The sequence below is a fragment of the Diadema setosum genome, chromosome 16 (assembly GCF_964275005.1).
Source record: "Diadema setosum chromosome 16, eeDiaSeto1, whole genome shotgun sequence".
NCBI lineage: Eukaryota > Metazoa > Echinodermata > Echinoidea > Diadematoida > Diadematidae > Diadema > Diadema setosum.
Window position 1 is genome coordinate 30,496,814 of NC_092700.1, and position 13,335 is coordinate 30,510,148.

At 39.6% G+C, this 13,335-nt stretch overlaps 1 protein-coding gene across 1 annotated transcript; it reads right to left on the reverse strand.

Annotated features, from left to right (window-relative positions):
• LOC140239485 (large ribosomal subunit protein uL10-like) lies at positions 1-13,290 on the reverse strand. The gene is made up of 9 exons (XM_072319320.1): positions 13,249-13,290; positions 9,109-9,209; positions 7,616-7,791; positions 6,899-6,986; positions 5,503-5,649; positions 2,536-2,644; positions 1,873-1,949; positions 988-1,128; positions 1-572 (listed from the first exon to the last, which is right to left on the reverse strand). The coding sequence occupies exons 2-9, from the start codon at positions 9,160-9,162 to the stop codon at positions 423-425; spliced, it is 942 nt and encodes a 313-aa protein (XP_072175421.1). The 5' UTR covers positions 9,163-9,209; positions 13,249-13,290; the 3' UTR covers positions 1-422.
• Between the last annotated feature and the right edge of the window lie 45 nt (positions 13,291-13,335).

Sequence of the window (13,335 nt, forward strand, 5' to 3'; positions counted from 1 at the left end):
TTAGGGTGTAGTAGCCAAAGTTTATTAGTCACATTCTCCTGCACAGAAACTCATGAAAACCCTATCAACTTGGATGTTCATCCGAAGTATTAAGCTTCTTAGAAACACCACTACCCCAAGAAAACATTAGTGTACTGAACTTATCCATGTGTTATAGGAAACACAAACAACACGACATTTTGTGAAAATATAATCTCTTCTTGAGTGGGTTGTCTTCTTGGCAACTTGGCAACAGTTAGCCATGATGTATGATGCATTTGTAGTATTTTTCTGTTTTTTCCTTGAGATAGATGTGTTTCTAAAGCCACTGTTTTCTTCCATGCCAAGATGTTACAGGCATAGCATAGAAACTGAAGATCTTCGGTAGTGCACGGCAGAGTGTGGCTGAAACAGACTGGCTCCCTTCCACACGCCATAAAGGCCTAGTCAAAGAGACCGAAGCCCATGTCGTCGTCAGATTCCTCCTCCGACTCCTCCTTCTTCGTCTCCTCGGGTTTGGATTCCTCGGCGGCCGGAGCAGCTGCAGCTGCGGCAGCCAGGAAGGCAGATGGGTCGGCTAAGAAGGCCTTTGCCTGTTGAGGACGAGGACAGACACCAATGCACACAATCAATTAATTTCATTTCATTTTATCTATTTATTTATTTTCATTTTTTAACAAAAATGCAGTCGACAGTAAGACATTTACACATACACAGGAATACACACAGTTGTTGTTACTGTTTTTAGTCTCTTCTTTCAAACAGATAGATACACACAAACACACATTATATGATATCTTTTAATATATCCCTCAAATATCTCTCTTTTTTTCTCAATTCTTTGTACACATGAATAAAGATCATCATCACTACCACCACTATCATCATCGCCATCACCGTCATCGTCATCATCATCATGGCAATAAGGAGAGAAAAAAGTAATTTTTCATGCATGACTTAACAGATATCAAACAGAACAAAACATCAAACAACGGACACGACGCTTACCTGCTCTGCCTGGGGGAACTCGATCTCTGTCATCACGGCAACCGCTAGGAGGTTCTTGAAGCCATTGACGATGGAGTGGGGGGCACTGGCTGTGGTTGGGTAGCCGATCTCCAGGCAGACTGCGGCGACGTTGGCAACTCCCTGTCATATAGCATCGGAAGTGAAGAGCATTTAAGAGATTAGTCCCCAAGACACATTTCACTTGAATTGATAGTGTTTCTAAAGTGTTGGAGTAGCTTCTAATCCCCAACTCTTCCTGTACACCAGCAAAACAATTTCTTGTAACTATGGATGTATCTTTGATAATAACGGTGTGTATTCAGTTGCCTAATTCATATCAAATCTGGTGACTGACTCCAATGTGGGGGTGCCAAGTAATAATCAACTTCAGACATTTTGTAAGTTCAGGCACATGTGGCAGTGAAGTGGCCCACATTGAAAGCAGTGTTTTGTGATAAATCTAGATGGACGAGACAAATTTCCAGGTCTTGCGACGAAGAAAGCAAGAACCATAGAGGAAAAGAGGTTTTCATAATTGCGAGAAAGCAAGTCAATACTCAAAATTTCACATAGCAAATAAATTTCCACACTAAAATGTAAGATGAAGTGACTCGAGATTAAAAAGCATAAATGCTGTTCCATGGTAAATGGAATGCATCCATGCTGAGGCATTATGAACAAAAGATTTCTGTACATTTTTAGGCATTAATTCAAGCTGACACTATGACGGTCTCAGTATCACTGTCACAAGCCAAAAAGAGCAAAACAATCTAAAGAGGAACCAACCCCATTGGGTAGCCGGCAAATATTCAAGTTTCAATTGAACAACATGAAGATGTTCAATGGTCAACACACACATCGCAAAAATAGGCAAACGGTACTCACGGCAGAGAACTTGGCACAGATGTCCTCATCTGTGATGTCCAGGATGCTGGGGTGGAACACGGAGCCGGCTTCATAAACTGAACAGGGAGAGTTCGAGAAGTCAAGGGCATTAGACCATAACAGAGCAATTAGAAATGGTAATATCCACAAGTTCCATAAAGTGAAGAAGAAGAGGTCTGTGACATGTAACTAACTGGTGCCAAAGGTTGGGAAAATCAAACTTATTCATCAGCTCACATCAAAATGAAGATATTTAGATAAAAGATACAATATTCTCTCAATTTCCTTCTTTGCGTATATCCCATAACTTTCAAGTAACCTAGTGATAAATCTCGAAAGATCAGCCACATCACCATCATCAATTAACTGCACTTCCAAGTCTACAATACAAAAAAAAAAAATATAATAATCATAATTACTTGGTGCTCCATTCATTTTCTTTAGAAAGACAATGCCCTGCTCATGAGTGCAATTCTTGTACGTCACAGAACTGATTAGAGATTATCAATTTCATATTCAGTCATGCTAAACGTCCCCCCAGATTATCATATTTTCTCTCTTGTACAGTGTCTTATCTCGACATGAAAATGCAGACCAGGAAAAATACAAGACTGCACGCTACAACTAATTGTACAACAGTCTTGAGTAGCTTGAGGATCTCACCCTGGCGGATCTCCAGACCGTAGGAGAAGGGGAAGATCTTCAACATGGACAGCAGCGTGGCCTCGGAAGCTCCCACCTTCTCCTCCTTCTTGATCAGGTGAACTCGGTTCTGGAGAAGACATGGCATTCGATGTGGAAGGCATTAAGCACTCGTTCTCGTAGAGGATCTTGGATATGAAAATCTATCCCCAACTCACTGATGCAGTTACAACACTTGGCAAGATTTTGAACCTCTTCGAAATTTTGGTATGAGACTGTATTTCAAATCAATGTCCCATGGGGTAGGAATATTAATGGGACTCAATACATTATTTATGTGCGACGTTCAGACGTGGTTCAAGGGCTTGGTGTTGGTCAAAGCGAGACTGCTGGCTCTCAGTGGGTTCAGCCATTTCTGGCTCTGAGGGCGCTGTTGCAGCACACTGGCAACGGGCCCCGGTGTCATCATGACTTGATGGAATTAGGGAGGCAAAAAAGCAAAGGGTGATTCTCAATCTCACCCTGCCATCTTGTAGGTTAGGTTCCTGTGGTTTCTGAGCTTGATAGATATCCAAATCTTAAATTAATCTTACTGACTGCTGCCATGTGTGGCTACATGCCCATCAAGGTGAAAAATAAGGGGGCACAACACGACAGCCTTTGCTTTCCTTTTTAAAACTACACAAGACTGACCACACTTTATATTTCTCACATTTTGAACCATTTCTATACTGGGATATTTTAAGATAATGTTTCTAGATAAAAAGACCCCATCTATGAAATAACAGATGATTCCAACACTGTAGTAGTTGTGCAGGATTTATCTTTTTTTACATGCAGGAGTATCTTTTTTCTATATAAACACCTCAAATTATTCTCAGTGATTATAAAACGATCAGTTACACAATGTACTATTTTTTTTTTCTTCAAAATATGGCAATATTGCAGTAACATCTGTTCTTAGGCACAAAAATATGCCGAAACGAGCCTCTGGATTGATCACAAAGAATGAGTGTTTGAAGTATGACTTAACCCTATCTCTGTCACATAGACGAAGCCAGAATGTTCAGACATTTTGCAGTGCGGAGACATGGGATTGTTGTTGGCCAGTTCTGATTGTTATTATTGACATTAATGTGTCATGTTATACATCATTTAAAAGCTTATGGTCTATACTTTCATATTACATAATAATCTGAGTGAGGGCGCCCTCACATTTTAAGTAGGACGCCCTCTTATGTCACATAATTATCTTTGCAGACTTACTTGTACATGTTACCACCTCATTTTCTCACACAATATGCTCTTATACCCCAAAAAGGTCTTACAAATGTTGTAGAGAATTTATTCAGCTTTCAGATGATGTGATTATTTTGTCAGTAGCATTAGTACTTTTCATTTTATGAACAAAAGTGTGTGGCAAGTACAACCTACATTTTACACACTTCGCACAATTTCTGGTTTTATGAATGAAATGTTGGCATGAAAGTAGATAAAGCATGCCAACATCTAGTCAGGATGAAAATATTAATTGATTATACGACTTTTACTTGTACAGTTGAACCTCTCGTATCCGGACAAGTCGGGACCGAGGCTCATCCGGATAAGGGATTTGGCCGGATACGGGAGACTCAATGCTTTATACATGTACATACATACACATGTACTGATGTAGCCCATTGTAGTACCACATGTAGTAATGTGTATACTGCAACCTTTTCATTGTTACATTTGGGGATGTTTGGGGATGTTAAAATGTCTGAGGGTAAGCAATTTGGAAGGAAATTTGATGTAATGTATGTTAATCATGTTGGAAGTAATATGTAATTCATGTGTGTTTGTGTAGGAGTTCTCAAGGAGTTGGGCAAAATCACGGCGAGATTGCGTCCGGATAATAGAGAGATCCGGATAAAGGGAGGCCGGATAATAGAGGTTCAACTGTAGTTTAGATTATTCTTGTCCTATAATATTGCCATGTATGGTAAGATAATCTAAGGGTAAAAATTGTCACTGAAAATATTCAGTCTTCAGAGTGTCCATTCCTGTTGAGTATGCTAGACTCCTTTGCACTCTCCTCATTGAACAGAATTGAACCATCAATGTAGTCATTTGCTTTATGATAAACCTACATTGAACATAAGTTTCATAAAGTAACGGTTTATTAGATAATAATGATCGACAGTCAAACATACCTCGGCTTCTAAGCTTCGAGACCGAGACTGTCCAGCTGCGGGTAGGAGGCTACTGTACCCTTATTGCTCCTAGCACCCTGCCCCGCTAGCCCCGGCTAACTAGAGACCCATTGCACCGCTGTTAGTGCTGAGTAAACAGCTTCAACTGCTGCACTGAATGTGCAGTGTTCATTTATTCTACAGTTCATTTATGAGGCCGATATCACGAAAACCATACCCCTTCACAGAATTCAAAGATGTTGAAATCCCTATCCTGAATGTTTTCACTTCATATTTTACTATATTGACTTAGATAAAATGGATGAAAATTGACCCATGTGTACGATCTTTTCATCGCACACGGCGATCTTTTTACAGTCCCACATATACAGATTCGTGTAAGTTCTCCACACAAGAAGCCTATAGCAAAACTGTACACAATACATTGCAGTCTGAATGCAAATAAACATGGGCGGGGCCACCACAATTCTTTTGACTTTGAGAAGGCTTTCCTGATTGGTTGAAGGTGGGGAAGCTTTTTTGCACACTGGATATCGTTTCCTTACACTGTCAGCCAATCACAAATGAGTTTAGAGAGTGGTAGTGTCATAGCCTTTGAAGTAATCTGTCAATCAAAATAGGGCCGATTTAATCGGCCCAAGCATTTACATGGCAGGTTTTGGGCCGATTTAATCGGCCCGTGACACAGATAGGGTTAAACAATGATCGCACATAATTTGATTTGGGTGCATGCCTACATGACTCAACTCTTCGTTGATCATGACAGAAGCAATTCAAGAGCGTCAAAGAACCTCACCAGGATTTCAATGGTTCCCCTGGAGATCTTCGTGGCGATGGACAGAGCCTGGAAGAAGGAGGTCTTCTCTGGACCCAGACCGGTGTTGACGGGGTCGATGTACACGTCGATGGGGGCAAGGGAGCCTGCCTTGGCGGGGGCAGCAACCTGATGAGAGGGGGTTAGGGTGAGCAAAAAGAATACAAAATTACACATCTGAGACATTATGTGGTTAGCTCAAAGAGGTGCACTGTGCACTTTGAGAGAAAGATATGCCGTAATAGGCCCTCCTGGTTGAGGATTGACAATTTCTGCATAATTTTGTCTAGGTCTAGCATTTGGTGATCAGATACCTTTGTGGAATGTTGAGTTAAAAACTTTCACAGAGTTTAGCAGTGGGCCACAAAAGTACACCATGAAATTTTTATAACTTTCTCTGACTACTTTATGGTGTCTCCCAGCTGCCTCGTGCAAACAATAATATAAGAGTTTTCAAATGTTATCTTCAAAAAAAGAAAGAAAAAGAAGTATGACCAAGAAAAGGTACGGATTTCACTTGTTTCACTTTAATTCACGTTTGACTGCACCAATTCAAAATGAGTTTACACAGATGTACAGGCAAGATGGGTGATAAGCAAGATATACACGTATAATCCTTTGGGTAACACTATGAGGATGAGGGTTACAAATTATCCATAGGTACCAATTTTTGCATGTTTCATCACTGCCCATTTATATCATATTATACAGTTCTGCAGGCCTTTGCGACTTGTTGCACTCCCGCTGGGGTAACTTGGACGTGTACTTTCCATGCCGAAGGCGGATGATCGAAATGGGGTTCAGACGTGGTTCAAGGGCTTGGTGTTGGTCAAGGCGAGGCTGCTGGCTCTCAGTGGGTTCAGCCATTTCTGGCTCTGAGGGCACTAATGCAGCACACTAGCAACGGGCCCCGGTGTCATCACGACCCCATATATGAGTGGTTTTACGTCAATACCGATGACGACACAAGGAAAATATCCTTATATGCCGCCTCATAAATCATAAAATCTTCTGAGAGCCCCCACCCTTTAAAAGAAATCAGTGCAGGAAGTTATTTTTTTTTTTTTGATTTGGCAAATAAACAAACATTGGTTGAACTAAGAAGGATGCAAAGCATTACCATTTTTATAAACTGTCAGAATGTCACTAAATTATCAACATAGTTTGTCTACGTGAATGGCACGGCACGATGGCATCCATGTCACTTGATTATAGTCATTCAAGTATTTCCAAGTATGTTGTACTTGTCTTTGTTATACTTCGTGAACACACGTAACATGGATTTTCATTCATCTTGGATTACTTAACATATTATCATGCCTGTCTGGAGAAGTACGAAAGAGAGAAGGTAGGGTTCTGCATCAGAAAATTACTTTACCTTGTTTTCCAGAATCTTGTCTCGGACTTCCAAGAGTTCTTCCTTGGTGAACACGAAGCCGACATTCCCCTTCATGTGGGGGAGCAGCCTATACAAATGACACGGGAATGAAGAGATTCAATGGTGCTGATAGTAACTCAAGTTTTGTACCCTTTATCTTACATGGTTGATTAAAAGAATTGGCTCTTTGTAATAGATACGAGCAGGCTAATGTTCACACATAAAAATTAGAGAGGTTCCATAGAGCATTCAGGGAGAAATTCTTGTGTCACTTAACAGACAACAATAATTCCAACATCAGGATGGCTTTTATATTCTCTTGTCCTAACATAAAGAGATGGCTCCATTTTTCAGAGAGACTCCCTCAGAAATTGAGAGACTCCGCAGCTCTAGAGATGTCCTGTATCACAGACATCTCAAACAAAAGCAGTCTTTACAAAAACCAAATCGAAGTCCCATAAACACTATTCATTTCATCTTTGCAACAAAAATTGTCTGAAATCCTCATTATAAAGCCAGATTGACAAAGTGATTACCAGTACATGTGAATTTTACTTTTTTCATAATTCTCCCTAAAACTTTCCCAGGATCAAAATCAAAGAGTATAATGTGCAAAATAGCCAAAAGAAATGGCACTTTAAAGTTTCAGATGTTTTCAAAACATGAATACCACTTAAAATGACAATTACTTGCACACATTAAATCTACCATCCTTACTTCTCAAGATCTGGGTTCCTGTCGAGGTGGCCGCGGATGGCCTTGCGGATCATGGTGTTCTTGCCCATGAGCACCACAGCGTGGCCGCGCAGGGAGGAGCGGATCGCCTGCATCTGCTTGGAGCCGACATTGTCGACGCCCACGATGAAACACTTGGGATACTCATCCAAGAGTTCCTATGGAAGAGGGAATAAAGACTGGACATTGCATTTTTTTGTCTTGATAGGAGAGACAGAGTTGCAGGTCTTCCTAAAATACACATGTATATTGTCTGTACTCCAAAGAGTGAATTAATGTTACCTTTGGTACATTTTGTGAGATGATTGGACAGCCGGAGTACATGCAGTACAGTGCACTCCCGTTATAACGAAATGCTCGGGACCGGCAGTTTTCTTTCGTTATAACGAAATTTCGTTATAACCGAACAAATACAATATATAACGAAAACAAGAAAACCACATATATTCTGTTTGCTGAATACTTATCATACACTGGAAAGCTATGTGAAATGTGATGGGATAACATTGTATCACAATAATAAACGCAAGTTCCCCTCAGAAACTGTGCGTGACACAAAGAGCGAACGCACAGTGGTGTGAAGCGTTCACCCATGCAGAGAAGCTATAAATGCTTGTTCTGCTACGAATTTTCGAAAGCAATTCGCATTTCGTTATAACGGAGCACATTTCTTTTGTTTTTCTTTGTCTGTGGCGCTCGGAAAAGACTTCGTTATAACGGAAATTTCGCTATAACCGTGTTCGTTATAAGCGAATTTTTTACCATAGACTTTAATGGTGATAATTTTGGGATCAGAAGATTTACTTCGTTATAACGAAATTTCGTTATAACCGTGTTCGTTATAACGGGAGTGCACTGTATAAGGAACTGACATACATTAAATTAACTTCAGTGTATTAACAGGATGAAATAATTCTGAAAGGATTGGTTGGCATTTCTTCGTTCATATTTAGGACCAATTGTATCCATTCTTCACCCCCTTAAACACAAAAAAACATTAATGGAAATGTACCCTGCATTCTCCATTCTTCTGTTTATTCTTCTTTCTTGTATTTCCAGTTGTTGGCATCCAGTACTAAACAGACTAATGGTTGAACAGCATGCCTATGTGGCTAGGATAGGCAAAGAGATGGTAGTTACATTGAAACAATTCAAATAACCAGCACTTCAGTCATACTCACACACCATCACAAGTAAATGGCCTTCACAAGCATCACTACATTATATGTGATGTAACCTTACAAGATCTGTATTACACTTGACCTACGTTGCTCATCTAAATTCCTGTTCACTAGTGTCCCTTTTTTCATTACTGCAGATGACAAGCATTTGTAAACACATGAAATGGTGATAAAACATATAATACACTAAGAACTGTCCATACTTGTTCTCACACATTGTGGAACAAAAAAACTACAATAAAAAAAAAAAATTAAAAAAGGCGAGAGGTTCTGAATTTTGGCAAGAGTTCTTACGGTGAGTTTCAAGAAGTAGTTGGACTTCCACGTGGCCTTGTCTTCCCTGGGCATCTTGTGTGTCTCAAGGATCGCCGGAGCAGATTTAAAGACAAGACAAACTGGAATCCAACATTCATTACCACATGCAGATTCAAAGAGAGAGAGAGAGAATTAAAATCAAAATATGAAAAGACAAAATGACAATTTCATTTGGTTGTTTTTTGTGTTAAAACTAGAGATCTACGTATATAGTTAAAAACAAACTGTGTCTATAATTTGATCATATCATTGTCCAAAATGTGACCATCCCTTGATGTGACATCAATCCAATGCCCCTTTTTCCTTCTTTTTTTTTTTTGCGCCCACATAGGTCTAGTAGACAAGTCAAGTCTACTTGAATTTCGGCATGCACGGGAGGTCGAACCTAATTGGTACAAAGTTGTTTTCCTGACAGGAATGTAAAATGAACATAGAGTAGCGGACCCAGTTTGCGGCAGGTTAAGGCCTTTTCAAGGGTATTTAGTAGTATTCTGGTAAAACAGGCAACAGAAATTAAATAATGTAAAAAAAAAATATATATATATATATATATATATATATTTTTTTTTTTTAACTGGAAGAGGTACCAAAGGCCTCTTGACACAGCATCACAATTTTGTATGGTGGACAATTACCCTAGTCATAATAATCAATTTTATGCAAAAAATTTGCAACCACCAAGAGGACCTGGTTTGCGGCAGGAGGGTCCAGTTTGCAGCACCCCACACAAAAATGTCCCCTGCTTTCTTCAAACATTAAAATTTTGCAAAAACCAAATAATTTTTTGATGGTCCAACTAGTTTTCAGCTTGTTAGAACACTTTATTTGGATCCATTATCTCGATCCTTCACGATTTCATAGTTTTTCAAGATCGCTTTATTTCATCAATTTCCACCCATTTTGACATATAAGATAGCGCTATGTGTGTAAATCCCATAGGGGTGCCGCAAACCGGACCCATCCCCGACATTTTGGTCACTGTTGCAATCCTCAAAACTGACAAAGGAAATGAATTTTAGAATATTTAACACAGTTACACGAGGAATCCTTACCATGCCAGGCCTCTTTTGATAGTAAGATTTTGTAAAAAGATACAAACAAGGGATGATGGTGGTTGCCGAGCAACAGAACAAAATCTTAACGTTTTGTTAAGAAAGTCATAGATCATCTACTTTTTAAAAAACAGCGTGACACAGACGGTTTAAATTAGAATTATGAAGGCCATCATCCGAGTTATTTCATGATTCTGGTATCATAAGAAAGCTCTTCAGTTGCTCTTCAAATGAAACAATTTAGAAAAAAAAAAACCTTTCTACTTAAGAAAATATGGTTAGATATTCCTAAGGGTGCCGCAAACTGAACCCCTGCAGCAAACTGGTGCCCCGACTCTAAACGCTAGACGTAGACGTTTCGCACTACAGTTGGATCTAACATTAAGGTTACGTAGAATAATCTTTAACGCTAAAATGAAAAAAAAAAAAAATGGAGTCACAATATTCTGGATCTGGATGAATACGCTGAAAAACTCTGGATAGAGTATCACTCAGCACTGTGGTGTGATGTGCAGCTAATCACAACGGAGGTGACGCTGGAGCGCTTCTTTAAAGGGGCATAGTCCCGGTAGTATAGATGGCGCTGTTGATGATACTGCCGATCACCGTTAGCATTGATACGAAGGTTACCGAAGTTGAGCTGTCATCAAGAGTAAAGTGCGTAGATGTTGCTAAGTAACGTTGCCTTTGTTGTCTTCTTTGTGCATCGCGCAGTCTGTAGTAATGCCAGGGTGCGTGCATATGTGCTTGTTATTATGACATCACAAAAGAAGTTTGCTTATGCTGTCATCCTCCTCAGCCGAATCATGAGCCGAACTGTGATCGGACCACTGACTACAGTGAATCGGACTTCTTCGGACTCGGGAAAGTGGGCCAAAGCGTAAGCGCCAAAGAGAAGTCGATAGCGTACAAGTAGGTTTCTACAGGAAACTTGCGCCGTGCGCCCGCGTACACATTTGACTAAAACACCGGGACCATGCACCTTTAAATGTGTCAAATTTATGAATCTGCTTTATATTACTCAGCAGATTATTCCAATCCTTCGCTGTTCTATGGAAGGAGTTGGCGAGAGCAGTTGAAGAACCGTGTGAAGTAGAATAATTATCAGGATGATAACTTCGGGTTGTCATACCTTTCGGTGCTTGAGCGACAGTACAACACATTGTCATTGTCATTGACATTCTACATCATACACACTGCAGTCTACAGACTTTATTGACAATTCATATTTTTTCTTTTACTTCTTTGAACATGTTGAAAGGTACAAATTGTGGTAATCATGTAGAAATGCACACCTACCGTTCGCTTCGCCGTTTGTCAATCAAATTTTGTGCAGCTCTTGGAGTTGCTAAATTGAACCATATCAGAGAGTTTTCATAGAATTAGAAAGCCGAAAAGGGAAGAAAAATGAGAAATCGGAGTTGAAAAGAACGTCGGTCGCGATCATAGTTCCGACGTAGTAAGTAGTGTATCGATTTCACAGAGAACGATGTCAACGATTATAATCGATTCTGGTAGTCTCGAATTAGCCGCTTACTAACAATATTAACACGACTTGCGCAATACGTGTGGGCCCTAGATCTACTTTCATTTTCATATTTTTTCTCATTCTTTTCATTGCCACTATGATTATCACTATCTAAATTATTGATACAGATTATTCATACCAGGATTTAGACGTCCTTTCTTTAGAAATTGTGGCAAGTATTGATTTTATCATGACAAAAGTTGTTGATTTAATTTGAATAGTGAAGGGAAAAGAATGAGGTTGAAGGAAAAGTGGAAGAAAAGAGTAAGGTTATTAGAAGGAGGGAGAGAGAGAAAGAGAGAGAAAAGAAGATGAGGAGGAAGTTGAATTCGAAGGGGATTTGTTGTTTGTTTCTGGTGATGGTAAATGGTATTAAATTTATATTTTTAATTGATAAGTTCAATTTATGGCATAAATTATTGTTTTTATGATAGTATAACGCTATTCATTTTTCCATTTCATTTTATTAATTATGTATACAAGAATTTTTTGCTTTTGTTTCGTAGTAAGGTCCATTTTATAATCTTTTATTGCTTTGTACACATTACTATCCTCCCATCATTCAGTCAGCAAAATATGTTGACAGATACAATGTTCATATACAGTCAAACGCAGCACGCAGGAGAAAATTAACTAAAACAACAAAAAACAGACGCATCGAGATCACTTTCTTTCTTCAACTTTTTACTGTTAAGCCGACGTAATTGTGGTTAAACACCAAACAAACGGCTGTATCACAGACTACAACGATCGATCATCATCATTATATCGTTTTTCCACATAATCGATCATCAATCATGCTACCCTGATCGACCGTGATACAGCCGTCGATCGGCATACTTTTTAGTCAAAATTAGCTATTTTTCTTCTGTAATTGGCCATGAAATTTCATGAAACCTTCAGATATGGTTCATCTTGACATTTCTGATAGCCACGAAAAGTTTTTATCGACAAATTAAGGAAGGAAATGGTAGGTGTGCATGGTGTGCATTTCTACATGATTACCCAAATTGTAAATTGTCATTGTGCATTGCCATATCATTTGATCATATGCAGTGCTCCAGAGCTGAGAGCGCTCAGTCGAAGCAGGGAGGTAGTCCACCTCCCTGGTCGAAGTCAGAGGCCTCTATTCATGCAAAGCGCATGTCACAGGCATTTACACTACAGCCTGCCCAGCCTGCCTAGCCTGTCTAACTGTTAAATGTACAAATACACCGACTCTTGCATGCACAGAGCTCGAAACGAATCGAACCACGTTGCCCCACTGCGTGCAATGCATGGATTGCATCGCAATAGCACGATAACATGTGCGCTACTGCACTGGCGGGTCTTACCCGCCTTTTGTATTGGGCAAGTTGTAGTTGAACGCATTCCTTTTATATATATATACACTTAATTTATCACTCAAATGAACACTTGTTCAGTCCAACACGAAATCAAGACATCAAAGTATACAACCGCGTAATAAATATGATTTTCTGATGATTACAATTAGTTTTTGATGAAAATTTGTTCGGACAGACACATGGTCGCACTCACATTTTGACTGAAGATATGCGTAAGAGGACGAGTTTGAGCTGGTTCCCAATTAGTGTGATAGTGGAGTGTAGTACATAGTGTTCAAAG

Coding starts and splice junctions, on each gene's coding strand:
- LOC140239485 (XM_072319320.1), bottom strand. CDS start 9,162: ATGCCCAGGGAAGACAAGGCCACGTGGAAGTCCAACTACTTCTTGAAA. Junction 1,950..2,535: donor CGGTCTGGAGATCCGCCAGG/GTGAGATCCTCA, acceptor CTCCCTGTTCAG/TTTATGAAGCCGGCTCCGTG. Junction 573..987: donor AGTTCCCCCAGGCAGAGCAG/GTAAGCGTCGTG, acceptor CGTCCTCAACAG/GCAAAGGCCTTCTTAGCCGA.